Source organism: Muscardinus avellanarius, assembly GCF_963383645.1.
Source record: "Muscardinus avellanarius genome assembly, chromosome: 2".
Lineage (NCBI taxonomy): Eukaryota > Metazoa > Chordata > Mammalia > Rodentia > Gliridae > Muscardinus > Muscardinus avellanarius.
Genome location: NC_137787.1, coordinates 130,322,875 through 130,342,329, shown reverse-complemented (window position 1 = coordinate 130,342,329; position 19,455 = coordinate 130,322,875). Strand labels below are relative to the sequence as shown.

The window sequence follows — 19,455 nt, the reverse complement described above, 5'->3', positions numbered from 1 at the left end:
AGTATCATTAGGAACAATTTTGAAAACCTATATTCTGATAATTTATAAAACCTAGATTATGCTAGGCATAGTGGCGCACGCTTGTAATCCCAGCATTTGGGAGGCTGACAGTTTCAGGGCCAGCCTCAGCTACTTAGGCCCTTTGCAACTCAGTGAGACTCTGTTTCAAAATAAAGAGTTAAAAATAGGGCTGGGGATGTAGCTCAGAGGTACTAGGGATTGAACCCAGGGGCATTCTACTGCTGAGTTACATCCCAGCCCTATTATTACTGAGGGTTCCATCCTCAGTATTGCAAAAACAAAAACAAAAAAACAAAAATACCCCCAAAACAAACAAAAAACCCCTAGATTATGATTATTTGATAGTTATTATTAATGTGATACAAAAAATAAAAAACAAGTAGCACAAGGTAGGTGTGGTGGTACACATCCAGAATCCCTAGTACTTGGGGAGGCTGAGACAGGATGACTGCCGGTTTGAGGATAGCCTCAGCAACTTAGTGAGGCTGTTTCAAAATAAAAGTTAAAATAAGGCTGCACCTGTACCTCAGAGGTAGAAGGTACCTCATGCAGTCCCTAAGAAACAAAACGAAATAAAAAATGTAGCACAGAATGGGATATAAGCCATTACCTTAAAATAATGCAGAATTGCTTTTAATTAACAATCAGAATTAAAAGAGACTTACTTTGACATCATTAGTTAGTACTTCTGCTGCCTGGTAATTCCAACTGATCATTAGGAAATCAATTTCTTTTTTCTTTTTCATTAGTGGGAATCGAACCCAGGGACATTCTACCTCTGAGCTACACCCCAAGCCCTATTTCTAATTCTTTATTTTGAAACAGGGTCTCAGTGAGTTGCAAAGGGCCTCACTAAGTAGCTGAGGCTGTTTGTGAACCTGTGATCCTCCTGACTCAGCCTCCCAAATGCTGGGATTACAATCATGTGCCACCATGCCTGGCTTTTGGAAATCAATTTCTAATAGTTTAATAAAAGGCTACAATTACCCATCTTTTTCACAACAGAAACTACAAATCCTACTAGGTCCACTTCAGAATAAGGAGGCTCAAAGTCAGGATCTAAAAGTCTGCTGAAGTGAAGGGGCTCCCTTGGATGATAAACCTGAGATACGATTTCATCCGAAGCCTACAGAAAGCAAAACAAGACAAACGTTCAGTATGTTGAGATTCTATAAAGTAATACACATTCATCAAAACTAAAAAATTATAATGAAAGCTTTGTACCGGTAGCTGTTGGTACTGAGTTTTTTTAGTTGCTGCTAATTGTATGTTCGCTTTTTCAGATTTACTTTTAGATTTTGATGTTGCAAGATGATAGATTCTGTATCTCTTTCCTTCTGTTAACAGGGAATATAAGTCTGATGATGGACGCCAGACACTCAATATAACTGTAGAGAAAGATGAAGACAGCACAGTGGGAAGAACTGATAACATTAAAATTATCACTTATAATAAGAACTGAAATAATGGAAATAAGAATTGCAATAAGAATTGAAGATTGCTATTATACTTTATGGGTGCTGACAGCTCACTCTGTTCCCTGATAAACACTAACTACACTTTATTTAGCATTTCTAATCATTTTATTAATCTAGTCATTTTTTAAACTTAACTGATAAAAACAAAAAATCTGCATACTAACCTGAATCTTTCTCTTTTTTCTTGTGGCTTACGATACGCAACTTCCACACAGTTGTGACAGCCCTTGATAAGCCTTGCTCCTCTTGTTCAGCAGATTCCAATGCCTTCCTGAATTCCAACTGGATCTGGGCTTGTTTCTTATCATTCAGCTTCTGTCTGTGATTATTCAAGGCTTTCAACTGCTCTTCACTGAAATAACCCTGTGACCATTTAAAATATTGAAACAAAAGCAAACAAAACAAAGTCCCGCCTGATGTGACTGGATTGCTTAAAAAGGATAAAAATACAACACATTTGAGTTCATTTTGAAAGGAAGGATTAATGGGCTCAGTTTATCACATAGTATCTTCAGGGATCTCAAACAGTTTATTAATCCTTGTGATGAATTTTCCTAGGGCAAAACCAATTCTCCAATTATAAATGTACTCTAAACACAATCACCCCCACCTATATTATAAATGGCTAACATGAATACAAATTATATTTGAGAAATGGACCTATGTGTGGTAAATACACTAATTCATTGAATCTTCAAAAAGAGACTATAATGTAGCTGCTATTGTTTCCTGTACAGTTGATGAAACTGAGACACAGAGAAAGTAAAGAACTTGCACAGGTGATACAAAAAGAGGTTGGCTCTAGAAACTTCATTTGTAGCTCTGTAGTATAATTTTATTAACTTTTTGGAATAGTAGATATAATTTAAAACAGACATTTATTACAAGCATTTTTATTTTTGCCTTGATATTTCTTTTCCACTACAGCAAATTTCTATTTCTCTTATAAAAATTATCTAGTACTACACAATAAATAAACACAAAATTTAATAAAATGTGAAATGGAGTCTAGATATGTAACATACTACATTGAAGCTGCCTTACACATCTTAATATCTTTTTTTTTTCCTTTGGTGGTACTGGGGATGGAACCCAGGGGCATTCTACCTCCAAGCTATACCCTCTGCCTATTTTTTATTCTTTATTTTGAAACAGGGTCTCACTAAGTTGTGGAGGACCTCACTAAGTAGCTGAGGCTGTCCATGAACCATGATCTTCCGGTCTCATCCTCCCAAATGCTGGGATTACAAGTGTGTGCCACCACACCTAGCTCATCTTAATATTCTAATAAATTCTGTAAAGTGAGATTATAAAATCACTGCACTATATAAAGGTCTCCTAATTGTGGTGTTTTGTTTATTTTTTTAACCTGCAATTTCATAAGGGCCTATGACATTCAAGATTGTCAGCACAAAAAAATTCTTTACAAGGCAATTTAGAAGAAGGCTGTCTTCTCCTTCAAGAATTAAATGTTAATTGTATCTAATTCAAATCTCAGTGTCAGAGTCATATATTTAGAGCCTTAGAGATAACCTACTTTTGTTTTCACTTGACAGAAGGTGGAATGAGACCCTAAGAGGCAAGTCACTTGTCCAGCTACAGAATGGCTGAACTTATACTGCCAGCTCTCATCCTGCCCCTTTCATTTCCTCCTCAGACTATCAGCATATTCTATAAAAGGAGACCATACTAATGGTTATTCTGTTAAGTTCCATGCATCTTGATGACTCAAAGAATGCACAAACTTCAACACAGTCTAAACTTGGAGGCTTGCAACAAGCATCCCCAGGCTTTAAAACAGACTCACTTCCCACAAGAGCCCAAGCTGTACATATGAGACACGAGGGAGTTCTATTCAGAACATCACTGCTCACACAACTGGTGGAATATCGGTTATAGTTAAGACTATAGTCACAAGAACTAAATCATCAAGTAAGTGAAATTAATCAATAAACAACAAGGAATTTCTTTAAAATATCCTTCCTCCTCCCTATCAAGCAAAGTTATCCTAGAATTTGCAATAATTATTTAAGACATCAAGATGTCTAATTTTAATTTAGGAAGTAGCTAATCTTACTACATGAAGTGATGTTTAAAAATAGCAACCAATAAGCCAGGCATGGTGGTGTATGCTTATAATCCCAGCATTTAGGAAGCTGAGACAGGAGGATCACGGTTCAAGAACAGCCTCAGCTACTTAGTGAGGCCTTTTGCAACTCAGTGAGATCCTGTTTCAAAATGAAAAAAAAAAAAAAAAAAAAGGGCTGGGAGTATAGCTTGCAGGTAGAATGCTCCTGGGTTTTATTCCCAAAACTGGAAAAAAAAAAAAAGGGTAACCAATATTCATATACAACTTTTAAAAATAGTATCTAGTTTGATCCTAACACAACATATTTTATGCCCATTTTCTAGCTGTTTTATTCCCGATTTCCTTAGCTAATAAATGGTAAAGTTATGATTTTAAAGCCTGGGCTATTTCTAAACAGTTTAATGCTTTTGAAAGTTTCCTACCCTAATACTCTTAAGGTAGAAATTTAAGAAAAAACGTAAGTAGGACTTGAGAAAGTGGAGAACATGAAAATAAAAAAAATTATTTGAAAATACTTGTTTTATCTTAAAAATAAACAACCTTTGTCTACATTATGAATCATTTTTTACCTAATATGAAATCCATTAACTTTCTATCCTCTATCAAGAACCAAAACCAGGCGTGGTGGCGCACAACTGTAATCCCAGTTCTTGGGAGGCTGAGACAGGAGGACTGCAGGTTCGAGGCCAGCCTCAGCTACTTAATGAGGCCTTCAGCAAATTAGTGGGACCCTGCTTCAAAAAAAAAAAAAAAAAAAAAAGTGCTGGGGATATAGCTCAGAGGTAGAATGCCCTTGGGTTCGATCCCCAGGAACACACACACACATACATACATACCCCATGCTGGTTTGGCACACCACCCAGGACACCAGAAACTCATTCCTTTTGAAAGGTGCAGCACTTCCATGTTCTGCTTCCTACAAGGCCAAGGAGCCGCCAGCTCCCAGGATGAGGACCAAGGTTCCCTCGGCTTCTTCCTTGCTCACCTCAAGGTACTCTGGGTCTGGCGCATTCTTCACTGCTTCATAAAGCTCTGCGCCGTCCTGCAGAGCACGGACTTGCTGCCTTGTCAGTGCACGGGATGGCATACGCTGTTTTGTTGTGTTTTCTAGGAGAAAAAAAGCATCACTAATTAGCTAAACCAAAAATTTAAGAACAATGAAAACTTGAGGAGAAAGCACAAAAGCACCTGAAAAAAGGAGATAAAAAACCCAAGACGAGCCTGGTGACGTAAACCTATGATGACAGTCAAGGCCAGCCTCCACAGTTTAGGGCGACTCTCAGCAACCTAGTGATACCCTAAAATAAAAAGAGTAGGAGATGTAGCTCAGAGTAGAATGCCCCTGGGTTCAATCTCCAACATCGAAACAACAACAAAAAAGTATGTAGTTTAAACATAAAACTCCTATGATTCTTATTATTAAATGGTGTCACACAAGTAGCAAGTCCTCATCCTTGATAAAGCCAATGACAAACATATAAAGTTATATACTGAGGAAGAAGAGAAATGGTTTAGGGTAAAAAATAACCTCACACCTTTCCTCTGGTTGCTCTTCTTTTCCTAATACCAAAAAAATGATCCTCTAGATACTTTAGTCCTGAAGCTTAAGAGGGAGTTTGCTTAAAGGTAGTGAAAATTGCTGAGGACATATCATCTTTCATTGTCCAAGATAATTCTCAGTGTCTAAAAGTTCAGCGTTAGGCAGGAGTGGCGGCCCACACCTGTAACACCAGTTCCTGGGAGACTGAGACAGGAAGATCACTAGTTTGAGGCTAGCATCAGCAACTCAGTGAAACCCTGTCTCAAAATAGAAAAAAATGTTCTAAAGGGCAGGGAGTTTAGCTCAGTGGCAGAATGCCCCTGGGCTCAATCCCCAGCACAACAATAAATAAATAAAATGAAATTTATATTGAATAGAAGCAGTGATAATTCAAGGTCAATTCCATGTTTATCCGTGTAATAATGTTTTATTTTATTTTTTTTTTTTTGCAGTACTGGGTTCCATCCCTAGCCCTATTTTTTTTTTTTTTAATTTTGAAATAGGGTCTCACTGATTTGCAAATGCCCTCACTAAGCAGCTGGGGCTGTCCATGAACCACGATCCTCAGGTCTCAGCCTCCTGAATGCTGGGACTACAAGTGTGTGCCACCATGCCCTGCTGTATTAATTTTTATATAAAATTCTATGTTTATCTTTGTAATAATATTTTTTTTAAAAATCCAGACTCAGAATTAGGAAAACAATGTAATTATTACTCAAAGACAATTTACTTAACTATGAATATTAAATTAGAGGTCCCAAGCTGGGCATGGGGGTGCATGCTTGTAATCCCAGCATTTGGAAGGCTGAGACTGGAGGATTGTCATTCGCAGACAGCCTCAGCTTTAGTGAGACCCTCTGCAACTTAGTGAGACCCTGTTTCAAAATAAAGAACAACAGCAACAACAACAACAACAACAACAACAACAACAACAGAGCAGGGAGGTCGAATGCCTCTGGGTTCTATTCCCAGACCTCCCAACCCCCGCCACACACAAAATAAATAAATTAGAGGTCTCTACCCTGACATGGTGGCACAGGCCTGTAATTCCAGTACCTGGGAAGTTGAGACAAGATGATTGCAGGTTTAAGGCTAGCCTCAGCAACTAAATGAGATCCCATTTCTTTTTTTTCTTTTGTATTGGGGATTAAGCCCAAAGTATTTTACCTTCAAGCTACATCTCCATCCCAATCTTATGTCTTATTTGAAAACAGGGTTTCAGTAGGTCAGTCAGCCTCCCAAGTACTGGAATTACAAGTGTGTGCCACCTTGCCCAGCTTGTGAGATCCCATTTCAAAGTAATAAAATAAAATAAAATAAGGCTAAGGGTGTGGCTCAGAGGTACAATGCCCCTGGGTTTACAGGTACATGCTTATAATCACAGAAATTGGGAGGCTGAGACAGGAGAATCATAGGTTCGAATAACTTAGCAAAGCCCTCAGCAACTTAGTGAGATCCTGCTACAAAATAAAAAATAAAACCAGGTGTGGTGGCAGATGCTTGTAATCCCAGCATTTGGGAGGCTGAGACAGGAGGATCATGGTTCAAGGATAGCCTCAGTTACTAGTGAGGCCCTTTGCAACTCAGTGAGACCCTGTTTCAAAATAATAAATAAAAAAAGGGCTGGGGTGTAGCTCGGAGGTAGAGTGCCCCTGGGTTCCATCCCCAGTATCGTATAATAAGTAATAAATAAATAAATAAAATAAACAGGGCTGGGGTGTAGCTCAGAGGTAAAACGTTCCCAACCCCCCCGAAAGGTTTCCAAAACTTTGTTCTCCCATGAAAAATAACACTTTGTAACAGAGAGTTCCCTTTACCTTCACGCTCTTCAAATTCTGCTTGAATTTTGGTAAATAAGGCTTCTAGTTTCTTTTGTTGGGCCTCTGCATACTTTGCTGCTTCCTTTTCTTCTTCTCTTTCACTGCGAAATACATACAGTCCAGATGATGTCTTCTCCATCCACTGTAGAGAAGGAACATTCAGATTATTTGTTTCAAAAAAATAAATACAGTAAGTTTCAAGAAAATAGCTCACCTGTACTGGGTACACTCTTTGAACAATGACATCAGCACAACCCACGTTTCCTCCGTCACTGAACAGCGTTGACAAGGGCAGAGGGAAAGGTCTAGGGTCAGGACGGAACCCCAGCTTGGTGTACCAGCAAGCAGGCCGGGTGCTGTTAGCTGAAATCTAGAAAAATTAATAAATAAATCAGTTTAGAAGTTAAATGCACGTTCAGTTCTGTTTCAGAATTCTTTAGAAAAATTAATAAATAAATCAGTTTAGAAGTTAAATGCATGTTCAGTTCTGTTTCAGAATTCTTACATTTTTAGGGAGGCTTTAAAAATAGGCACTTTGAAATGTCTCATGAAAATTTGTAAAAAGTAGAAAATCTGTACAAAAATGAAAGTGTTCTCAATATAATTCTCATAGCCAGACATGGTAGTGCACGCTTGTAATCCCAATACTTGGGAGGCTGAGACAGGAGGATCTGGGTTTGTGGCCAGCCTCAGCTACTTAGTGAGGCCCTTTGAAACTCAGACCCTGTCTCAAAGAATAAAAAATAGGGCTGGGGGTGTAGCTTGGAGGAAGAATGGCCCTGGATTCCATCCCAAGTACCCCCCCCATCCCACAGCATGTACTAGAAAGAGGGGGAGGGGAAGACAAGGAAATAGAAAACAGGAGAAAAGAGTGGGAGTTCCAGAAAAAAAAAAAACTTATAAAAGAACGATTATGAGAAAATTTTCTAAAACTCAATGAAGGACATTCTTAGATTGAGTGCCACTAAAATTGAACTCTCTGATCACAATGCAATAGGGAATGGATTAAGTAATTAGGGTAGAAGCAAAGATACGAAGATACGATGGCAGTAAGGAATATGGGTACCCAGAAACAATTATAGTGCAAGTTTATTTTTGCTCTTTAACTAGAAATGTATTTAACTCAAAAAGTATTTCTGGTTCTTCTCCGAACACTACAGAGTATCGGAATAATTTGCTTCTGACAGATAATCAAGATTATCAGTACATTTTCAAAAGTATAGCACTCTTACTGACACAAGTAAATTAAAACCTCTCCGGTGACAGATTCTTACCCAGAGTGTGCATTAGATTAATTTACCTTTAACATAAGAGATTCTGGGGCTTCAAGAGGCGTGCAGGCATCAGGAGAGCCCACCAGTTCTGCTCCGTGGATAACGATCTTCTGACCCATAGTCAGTCTCCTGCTCTTTAGGAGAGTTGAGAGGGGAGGGTCTAACTGGGCCTTGATAGCATACCAACCATCTGTAAGTTCGATAATAGCCACTTTCTTGCTATCTGCACTATTAGTTTTATTGCTAGAAGTTTCAGCTATATTTGTACTCGATGAAATGATGTCAGAAACACAGAGAACAAGTGTTTTTGCAGCTGTATCATCCCTTTCCATGATCTTTTTTAAAGCTGATCTTCTGCTTCTATCAATTTCTATATCATATCTAAATATAAAAAGAAAATGTCTATTTTAGGAATTGTGCCTCTAGAATTAACTGTAAACACTTACTGAATAATTAAAAATAAAATCAATTTATCAAAGAAATGCTGAAAAAATGTAAAGATTTTAAGCTAGAAATACATTGTTTTATATTATTAAAATATGAATAGTGAAAAATAAAAATGTAAAAATGCTTTATTAGCAATATCCAAACAATGAATTGAATTAGTAATTCACATCTTTACATGCTAAGCTGAAGAGGGGATGTGGAAAGAGAGAAACAGGAAGTATAGAAACGTGTGATCTCTTAGGTGGGGCTGAGAGGTGGCCAGAGAACAGCTCCCCACAACACCGACAGCAGCGTTGGGATGGGAACAGGCCCATGCACCATCTTTGACATGGAGTCAGACTGCAGATCCTAAACCATGTCCCAGTATATAATTACTAAATGTAGTCCTTTAAACTTGCCTGTATTTGAGTTGAAGAAGCACTCTTTCTGGGTTTAGGCATCTATTAGCAAATTCCTTAGGAAAAGCAAATTCCATAGCTGCCAATTTCCATATAATCCATCTGTAGTGATTATAGACCCAAATTCTAGAAATAAGTTTTGGATCCACACCTGGGGTATCACACAGAGCCCTGAACAAATATACAACAATATAATAAAAAACACATTGGAAGATATTAAATCCAACAACAGCCTTTCTTTGTACAAAAAACTATCTTGTGCTTGTTCAAGATTATTCAATGAGGTTTTTTTTTTTTTTTTTTGTGGTACTGGGGTTCCTGGAAGCCCTTCTATCTCCGGGCTACACTCCCAGACCTATTTTTACATTTTTATTTGGAAACAGGGTCTCCTAAGCCAACGCGCGCGGCTGGCGCGGCTGGCTTCAAACCTGCGCGATCCTCCTGTCTCTGCCTCCCAAGCGCGGGGATTACAAGCGTGCGCCACCACGCCCGGCTATTCAGTGAGTTTTTATGAGTAAACATATGAACTATAAACCATATAATTTTAGAAATTTATTTAACATTCATCAAAGCAACATACTAATAAAAACTCTACTTATCAAAACAGTCAGTACAATGACTTTTGACTCAGAGTTCTTTCTGGAAAATGAAGATTGTTAATTTAAAATAATTACAGTTTAGATTTTTTTTCTTACTAGAGAATGGTTTTAAAATCACACCTGAGAATGACCTTCCCTCACATTTCCTTGATAGTTTCGTTCTTTTTCTTCTCTAATCTCTAATTCCTCCTTCTTTCTCATTCTTACCCTCAGCACTAAGACAACAGAGGAATCAGAAGAGACTTCCATAAGCCCCCTTCAGAACCTGCAGTCTTCTGCTTCACCTTCTGGAGCCATCTGGGCACTAGCTCCCACCCTCTGCTGCTGAATCAAGGCCACTCATCCAGGAAATGCCTCCTCTCCTGCAGCACTAGGGTCCTCCTCTGTACTGGGTGGTATACCGCAGCTAAGAAAAGGTTTCTTCTGCTACCTTCAAATACAAAAAGAAGCCCAAACTGACACCTTTGGATTCTACTTCCTCCTCCAGGTACTGACCCTTTTCCTGCTCCTCCAAAAATTCATGTTGAAACTTAATTCCTTACCAGGAGGTTTTCGGGTCCTTGGGGGCATGTCCTTGAAGGGGAGCCAGACCCTGGCCCCTTTCTCTTCCTCCCTTGCATCCTGGCAGTCTGAAGTGCAATTCTGCTTTGTCATGTGCTTCCTTGCCACAGGCTCTAAAGCAATGGGGCCAGCCAGTCCTGGACTAGAACCTCTAGAACTGAGCCTGTGAGCAAACCTCTTCTCTTTATGCAAGATGATTAACTTGAATTTTAGCTTTCTGATGGCAAACACACGCACCAACATGCATCATTAATGTTTTCCTTCTCTACTTGCCTATAATATCAACATAAAAAGTCTTTTTTTTTCTGCCTTAAAACACACAAGCCTAAACTAACACTCTTTGATTCTATTCCTCTGCCTTTTCTCTGGCATTCCTGATCCTCTTCTGAAATTGCCCTTTAAACTGCATTTTTTAAAGGTTAGTATGAGTTGAGGTAAGTATTTAGTTTTAGTACAGCAATTCTTATTAAGGTTAGAAATGCCCTCTGTACTGTGCTAAATGCAGCAGCCAATTCTCAGACCTGATCTGACGTGACCTACCAGCAGCGACTATCTCAGCTGGCCATTCTCTAATCCTTGAAATGCCACCTTCCCCTGGCAGGCAGCACACTGTACTCTTCTGCATTCACTGCTAACTGGTCACTCTGTTCCTGTCTCTTTTTCATGGCATTAAGTTCCATCTATATACTAACAACTCTCGAACAAATTTCTTTGGCATATACTACATCTGTGAACTCCAGATTTGCATATCCTACTGCAGACATACCATCTCCACCTGGATGTTTATATCATATCTCATACTTCAAATATTCAAAGCTGAACTCTGAACTTCCCTTTCACCTTGTTCTTCTCAATTCTGGTAGGGTTAACAGTAACTTTACCTTCCAGCTCCTGAGGCTAGGTTCTTTAGAGCCACTCTTCCTCCTCTTGTACTCCACACCCATCCTCGTGCAAAACCCAATGGTGCCACCTTTGAGATACACCCAGATCCCAAATCTTTCTCACCAACTGCTACCTCCCTGGTCCCAGCAAACAACTTGCAGCTGGATTACTGCACTGGCTTCCTGCATTCTCTCTCAGCTCCCATACTTGCCCATACTCACAGGGCAATCCCAAGTAGCCAGTTGTTTCTCCAAAAGTCAGTCAGATTACATCACCCTCTGCTTTAAACCTTGTTACTGAGAGTAAAAACTGCTAGTTAAAGAATAAAACCCAATGTACTCGTGACAGTCTGAGGTCCTCCTTTTCTACCTGGCCCATAGCGACTCTCCTCCCCACTCCATTCCAGCTACACTAACCCACTTCTTGTTCTTCAAATACCTCAAAAGCATATTCCCCACTGAGAGCCCGCAACACTTCCCCTGACAGTCCTATGCTTACTCCTTCTGCTACCTTCCAGGCCATTAATTAAAAGTCACTGACTTAGCAAAGCCTTCCCGACTTACTCTATTTACAAACTGTAGCTCTTCCTTGACTACCTTTCTATCTATTTTCAAAGTACTTATCAGCTTCTAAAAATATGCCTTTCTATATTTTAATTTTTTTCTGTGCCTTCCAACCCCAATAGAACATAAGGCTCATCAGGGGAGGAATTTTTTGTTTTGCTTTGTTACGCTATGTGCCTAGAATAGTAGTAGTCAATGCTCAAAAAACATTCAATGAATGACTGAAAGACAATTCATAAGCACTCCAACAGAACTTCATGAACCCTGGCCTCCTGACTACAAGGTAACCACTCACTGCACATTATGCAGTCTGTTTAGAAAAAAATAACAGAATTGCTTTACTATACCTTTCCTACTAGAGTTCATAACAGATGTTACTTAAGACACATGTGAGATGTAATAGGATTTTTATTTCAAAATACTCCCCAAAAGTTAAAAAATCGTCAGAAAAAAAGTTTTGCTTTGTTCCTAAACTATTAATTTTAGAAAGATGTAGAGATTTTTAAAAAGGGTGCTGGAGCCAGGCATGGTGGCACACACTTGTAATTCCAGCATTCAGGTGGTTGAGACAGGAGGATCACGGTTAATGGACAGCCTCAGCTATTTAGTGAGGCCCTTTGCAACTCAGTGAGACCCTGTTTCAAAATAAAGAATAAAAAAAGAGGGCTGGGGGATGGAACCTAGGTGCATTGTACCTCTGAGCTATACCCCAGACCTCTTTTTTATTCTTTGTTTTGAAATAGGGTCTCACTGAGTTGCAAAGGGCCTCACTAAATAGCTGAGGCTGTCCATAAACTGTGATCCACCTGTCTCAGCCTCCTGAATGCTGGGATTACAAGTGTGCGTCACCACTCCCAGCTTAAAATAATAATAACTAAAAAAAAGGGTGCTGAAGGCATCCTGATCGCAAAAAAAAATTAAAGTTATGTTTGTATAAACATTAGAATCAGAAGTGGCTACAGCTGGTTGTGGTGGTACATGCTTGTAATCCCAGTACTTGGGAGGCTGAAATAGGAGAATTGAGGGTTCACAGCCAGCCTTAGCTACTTAGTGAGGCCATCCGCAACTTAGTGAGACCCTATTTCAAAATAAAGAATAAAAAATATGGCTGGGGAGATAGCTCAGAGGTAAAATGTCCCTAGGTTAAAAAAAAAAAAAAAAAAAAAAAAAAAAGAGCAGCGGTTATAGCCAGGTATGGTGGCACACACTTGTAATACCAGAACTTGGGAGGCTGAGACAGAATAGCGAATTCGAGGACAGCCTCAACAAGTAGTAAGACTATCATGAACCCAGGAAGACCCTGTTTCCAAATAAAAATAAAGTATGGCTTGGGGTGTTCAATCCCCAGGGTCACAAACACAGAAAAAAATGATTATACAGTTCCTAAATTACTGATGTTTTAAAGCCCTAAGATACTCTAGTTATTTAGTAGTACTGGTATTTAAACATTTCCTTAATTTTTAGCATTTAAATTTTTATTTATTATAATATACAACAAAAGAGAATATGACATAAATGTGTGTGTATGTGTGGAGGTCCTCCTATAAGGGCAAATTAACTTTTCAGCCAGGCATGATGGTGCCCACCTATAATCTCAGTATTTGGGAGGTTGAGACAGAAGGATCCCAGGTTTGAGGCCAGGCTCAGCAACAGCAAAGCCCTCAGTAACCTAGTGAGACCCTGTTTCAAAATTTAAAAATAAAATAAAAAAAGGCTGGTGGTGTAGCTCAGAGGTAGAAAGGCCCTGAGTTCAATCCTTAGCACTAAAAAAAACAAAAAACAAACAAAAAAACCCCAAAAAACCCCTTTAACTTTTCTTATCAGTTTTTCTTTTTTTAAACACATAAGGAAAATAGTCAATTAAAAAAAACCCAGTTCATTAAATTTTAGGATAAACTATATTTGCTGTTGAAAGGATTTTTAACCAAATGCCTACTGAACCACAATGCACTTAAAATGATTCAATGTACAAAAATTTGATTTTTAGCCAACTCTTTAGTTCAAGAGACAGAAGGAAAGATAAGACAAAGGCAAATGTGAGGAAGGGTGAGATGACAGAGTATATAAAGGCGCAGTCTCGTTCTGCACGCTACCTGTAAAATTCTTCTTTTCCAGCATTCCCATCATTGGCAGGTATAAGCCATCCTCCATCAGCCAGCTGTATTCCCTTTCCAGCCCATAAATCTTCCTTACTAAAATAATCCTGAGTGTGGAACTGAAAAGACTCTGCATTTTTGCTGTTAATTTTTATGCAATGTTTAGAAACACCAGATGCATAGAGCTGCACAAAATAAACAAGAAAATATAATAAAGAATAAGCACCAGCCAAACAATATAAACATTTTCTAGAATAAAAACAATAATGACAAACCCAAGCTGCATTTACCAAGAACTTTTCTTTTAAATTCTTTCTTTTTTTTTTTTTTTTTTTTTGGTGGTACTGGGGTTCCTGGAAGCCCTTCTACCTCCGGGCTACACTCCCAGACCTATTTTTATATTTTTTTGAAACAGGGTCTCTTACGCCAGGCTGGCTTCGAACCTGCGCGATCCTCCTGTCTCCGCCTCCCAAGCGCGGGGATTACAAGCGTGCGCCACGCCCGGCAAACTTTTCTTTTAAATTCTAAACTAAGCTGGGCGTGGTGGTGCACGCTTATAATCCCGGTACTTAGGAGGCTGAGACAGGAGGATCGCAGGTTCTCAGCCAGCCTCAGCTAGTGAGGTCCTCTAGAGCTTAGTGAGACCCTGCTTCAAAATAAAGAATAAAAAATAGGGCTGGGGATGTAGCTTGGAGATAAACATGTCCCTGGGTTCAATGCCCAGCACCACAAAATAAATAACCCCCAAACTATTCGCTATAAAGATACTTATCTGGACTGGAAGTACAGTGCAGTGGCAGAGTATGTGCTTAGCATGCACAAGGCCCTGGGTTCGATCCTTAGCACCATATACATTTCCCCCAAAAAGACAAAAACAAAAGCTTCTTTACTGAAAGCAAAAATGTTAATGTTGTATAAATGATATATATATTTAAAAGTCTATTGCACTCCCCCCATATTTATGTCTCCTGCTAAATATGCCACAGGAAGGCACTGTGGGGATAAAAAATTTATGAAATCTCTTAAGTTCAAAAGTTTAGAAGTGAGAAAAGAGAGAAAAGTACAAGTATTTTACACAGGCCTGGCCTACTTTTGGGGTGATTCCTTTTACCCCAGTGTGCCTAACCCAATGTGCCTTTTCCTCTGTGCAGTGCTGACTCTGGAGTCAGACCCTTGCTTTGGAACAGTGGCTCTTCCACTTACTGGCTACACGAGGGCAGTTAACCTAACCCTCTATGCTTCAGTTTTCTCATTTGCAAAATGATAACAAAATAATGTTGCTTTTTTTGTAGGGTTGTTGTGAGGACTAAGAAAGACACAATTGATGCATGTAAAATGCTAAAAGTGCCTAATACATAGAAAAGTCTCAATAAATGTTAGCCAAGGATATCTCCACCTCTCCATTGCAAACACTTCTACCCAGATAAGGGTGGCTTATCCAGAATCCTCTTGTTAAATGTAAACAAGCTGGGTGTAGCAGCGCACACCTATAATCCCAGTACTTGGGAGGTTGAAACAGGAGGTTCATAGGTTTGAGGTCAGCCTTGGCAACTTAGTGAGGCCCTCAGAAATTTAGCAAGACCCTGTTTCAAAATAAAAATTAAGGGCTGGGGGTATAGCTTGGAGGTAGAATGCCCCTAGGCTAAACTCTCAGTATCAGAAAGAAAAAAATCTCAGTAATATAGCTTTTACAAGGTTCACAACTACCAGTTATTCACACTTAAAAATCAAGGTGACTAGTTTAATGCTTAGTTAAGAAAATTTAGTTACAGTCGGGTGTGGTGGCGCACGCTTGTAATCCCAGCGTTCAGGAGGTTGAGACCGGAGGATTGCGGTTCGAGGACAGCCTTAGCTACTTAAGTGAGGCCCTCCACAACTTAGTGAGACTCTGTTTAAAAATAAAGAATAAAAAGGGCAGGGGGTGTAGCTTGGAAGTTGAATGCCCCTGAGTTCCATTCCCAGAGCTACCTAAAAAAAAAAAAAAAAAAAAAAAAAAAAAAAAAAAAAAGGAAAGAAAAAAAAGAAAACGTAGTTACAAAACAAATCAGATCTGAAGGAGAAGGAAAACCAGCAATTTGGAGCACAAATCACAGTGAAAGGATGAAGCAGGCGGGGCAGAGAGGGAGGCTGCCACAGGTTGATTAGGAAGCAGGAGGGTTTTATTCATCTATTTTGGCAGGAATTTGTTAATTTCTTCAAACCATTTGCAGATAGTCATTAATAAAATAGTTACCCTTTGCTATAAAAGCTATTAATATAAAGCTGGGTGTGGTGGTGCACACTTGTAATCCCAGCATTTGGGAGGCTGAGACAGGAGAATCGCAGTTCGAGGACAGCCTCAGCTACTTAGGCCCTTTGCAACTCAGTGACACCCTGTTTCAAAATAAAAAGAATAAAAAAATAGGGTTGGGGGCATAGCTCGGAGGTAGAATGGCCCTGGGTTCCATCCCTGGTACCAGAAAAAAAAAAAAATAGAAGTTGTTCTAAAAGTTATTAATATATTGTAGACAAAAGCGTACCTGCTTAGGAGAATACATGGAGGGAATTTGGCCTCCTACTGCTTCTTTCAAAGAGATTCGGGGCAAAGTGGAGGTTTTTGCCAGATAGAGACTACCTGGCTGTGGCAAGATGCGCTGCCTTTGTTTCTTTGTAATTCGCATATCCTGTGAATCTCTGGCAGTCTGGAGGCTTACAATTAAATCTGTTAAAGATTATTAACAAAAAATAAAATGGATGTAAATTTATAATGTGTAACTCTGGCTTTATAAAAGTACACATATCATTTTACTCTAATTTTACATGCAGAGAAAAAAGGAGCCTCTATCACTTTCAAATCTTCAGGGATTAAAAAAATTTCTACTAAAATTTTTTTTTACTTGTAAAATTGTATAATTGAATATAAAATTATATTCAATTTGGAATTTGCTTTTACTCAATTTTGGAAGAAAATTAGATACTCCATTAGCTGGGTGTGGTGCTGCAGTCCTGTAATCCCAATATGTGGGAGGCTGAGACAAGAGGATCCAGGTTCATGGCCAGCCTTAGCTACTTAGTGAGACTCTGCAATTTAGTGAGACCATTTAAAAAAAATAAAAATAAAAAATTTGGCTGGGGGTATAATGCCCCTGGGTTCAATCCCTAGCTACACACACACACACACACACACACAGAATACATTCCATTAATAGCAGTCTGAAATTATATGTCGGATTTTTTTTTTTTTTAACAAGAGTTGACAAGCAGTTATCTTTGAAAAAACAAAACAAAACACACACACGTTGGAATCATTCAAACCTAAGCCAGGCACTGTGGCATACACCTATAATCACAGTACTTGGGCAGCTGAAGAAGGAGTATTACAAGTTTAAGAACAGCCTAACAAGATACTGTCTCAAAAAAGGGTTGTTGCCAGGCATGGTGGCATACCCCTGTAATCCCAGTACTTAGGAGACTGAGATAAGAGTATCACAGGTTTGAGGATAGCCTCAGTAAGTAGTGAGACTCTCAGCAGCCTAGTGAAACCCTGTTCCAAAAAAATAATAGGGCTGGGGGTGTACCTCAGAGATAGAATGTCTCTGGATTCAATCCCCAGTACCACACACACAAAATGGGGTGTGGGTATAATGCCCCAGAGTTCAATCCTCAATACCAAAAAAGAAAAAAGAAAAAAGAATTTAAACCTAATCTCTGGATTTATAGAAAGGTTCTGAAGCCAGGTGTGGTGGCACATGCCTGTAATCCCAGTACTTGGGAGGCTGAAACAGGAAAATCATAAGCCAGCCTCAGCAACTTAGTGAGACCCTGTTTCAAAAATAAAATAGGAAAGTTGGGCATGGTGGCGCATGCTTGTAATCTTAGCATTTGGGAGGCTGTGACAGGAGGATCGTGCAGGTTTGAAGCCAGCCTCAGCTACTTAGTGGGGCTCTTAGCAACTTAGTGAGACCCTGTTATTTCCAGATAAAATATAAAATAGGTCTGGGAGCCGGGTGTGGTGGTGCATGCTTGTAATCCCTGTGCTTGGGAGGATGAGACAGGAGGATCGCACAGGTTCGAAGCCAGCCTCAGCTACTTAGTGAGGCTCTCAGCACCTTAGTGAGACCCTGTTTTGAAATAAAGTTTAAAATAGATCTGGGAGTATAGCCTGGAGGTAGAAAGCCTCTGGGTTCCACCCTCAGTACCACCAAAAAGAGAAAAAAATAAAAATAAAATAAAATAGGTCTGGGAGTGTAGCCTAGAGGTAGAAGGCCCCTAGGTTCCATTCCCAGTAACACACACACACACACACACACACACACACACACACACACACACACACACACAAAAAAAAAAATAAAAATAAAATAGAGAAATAGGGGCTAGGGGTGTAGCTCAGAGGCAAAACACTCCCGAGTTCAATCCCCAGGACCACACACACACACAAATAGGTTCTGAAATTATCAATCCCTACAAAATGAGGAGATCCTTCAGGACGCAATGTAATAAAATAAAAAGAAATATCTAATCAAAAGGCAAAAATGGATCACAGACTTGTCTCACAGTACCTGAAGGCTCTTCCTCACAGCTTGTGAGAACAACAGCTGCTGCTGGCGGACTGGAGCTCTTTCTGCTGGAATGCTGCCTCTCACTGTCATGGATATTATTTTCACTATCATCTTGGCCATGTTCATCCATGGCTTTTTGTTTTTGTTTGTTTTCCTCCAAATTAACAGACTTGCTAACACATTGCTCATCTCCACGAAAATGTGATTTAGTTTTGAAAGGTGGGACGAAAACTTTGGTCGATTTGCCTGTGCTTATTGTGCATATCATTTGTTTATCTCTTGTAGCAGGGAGTTTATAAAATGGCTGTACTGAAACTGGGACACGGTCTGAAGAGTTTTCCAAAGTCAGGTGCTCCTTAAGATGAGATTTAGACAGAAATTCTTGACCAGATTCAGTAAAGTTTGGATTCTGGATTTCTTGCTGTTCCTTAGTTGTGCTACATTGGGGAGAGAAGATTTGAGCCTGGTTATTTTGCCATAAGTGTGCACATACAAATATTTTTGAATATGCCATTTGTGCAGACCCTCAAGTACTACACAGCAGTTCTCTTCTGCTAACCGTTTTGGGTTCATCATGGCTGCCTTTCCAAAGCAGTGCCATGTTTTTCATGGTTACGATTATTTCTCACACTTATTCCCAGACTTTGATTTTACAACCTGCATCATAGGAGAGAAGAGAGCCTGTGAAGGAAGGACCTTCTCAGCGTGTTCGCTCAGGTTCCACCACAGTACTCCTTTCTTACCTCTTTACCAGAGGACTGCCTGCCTATCCTCTATGGCTTCGACCTTCACCATAACTCCTGACCCCATCTAGTACCTCAGTCTCCTCAGGAGCCTTACTCTTTTTTAAAATATACTTTTATTGGTGCATTATAGCTTCATATCCTAATGTAAATCATATTGACAGTGGCATACATGCACACAGTGCTTGTTGCCCCCCCCCATCCCCTTCCTGTTCCCCCTTCCCTGTACAAGGTACTAAGACTGACACTGGTATTTTCACATATGTAAAAAAAGCCAATGGTAGTATTTCCTTCATTGATCCTCATTTCCCCTCCGCTTCTCCCAGACCATCTCCCTGGCTCCACTGAGATTTCTCCTCTGGAGTCCCTCTGGTATTCCAATTACTCCCTAGCTTCTGCTTAT

At 39.5% G+C, this 19,455-nt stretch overlaps 1 protein-coding gene across 1 annotated transcript in view; it reads right to left on the bottom strand.

Moving 5' to 3' along the window:
• The window catches only part of BRCA2 (BRCA2 DNA repair associated), a gene marked incomplete at both ends in the record, with an annotated part of 65,769 nt that overhangs the window by 8,803 nt on the left and 37,511 nt on the right, over nt 1-19,455 (bottom strand). Inside the window, 11 exons of the mRNA XM_080689437.1 lie at nt 1,009-1,147; nt 1,246-1,409; nt 1,664-1,862; nt 4,574-4,695; nt 6,946-7,090; nt 7,163-7,318; nt 8,249-8,603; nt 9,068-9,238; nt 13,766-13,953; nt 16,288-16,469; nt 18,310-18,746. Of these exons, the coding sequence (XP_080545563.1) occupies nt 1,009-1,147; nt 1,246-1,409; nt 1,664-1,862; nt 4,574-4,695; nt 6,946-7,090; nt 7,163-7,318; nt 8,249-8,603; nt 9,068-9,238; nt 13,766-13,953; nt 16,288-16,469; nt 18,310-18,746 (2,258 nt within the window). The remainder of the gene's footprint in view (nt 1-1,008; nt 1,148-1,245; nt 1,410-1,663; nt 1,863-4,573; nt 4,696-6,945; nt 7,091-7,162; nt 7,319-8,248; nt 8,604-9,067; nt 9,239-13,765; nt 13,954-16,287; nt 16,470-18,309; nt 18,747-19,455) is intronic.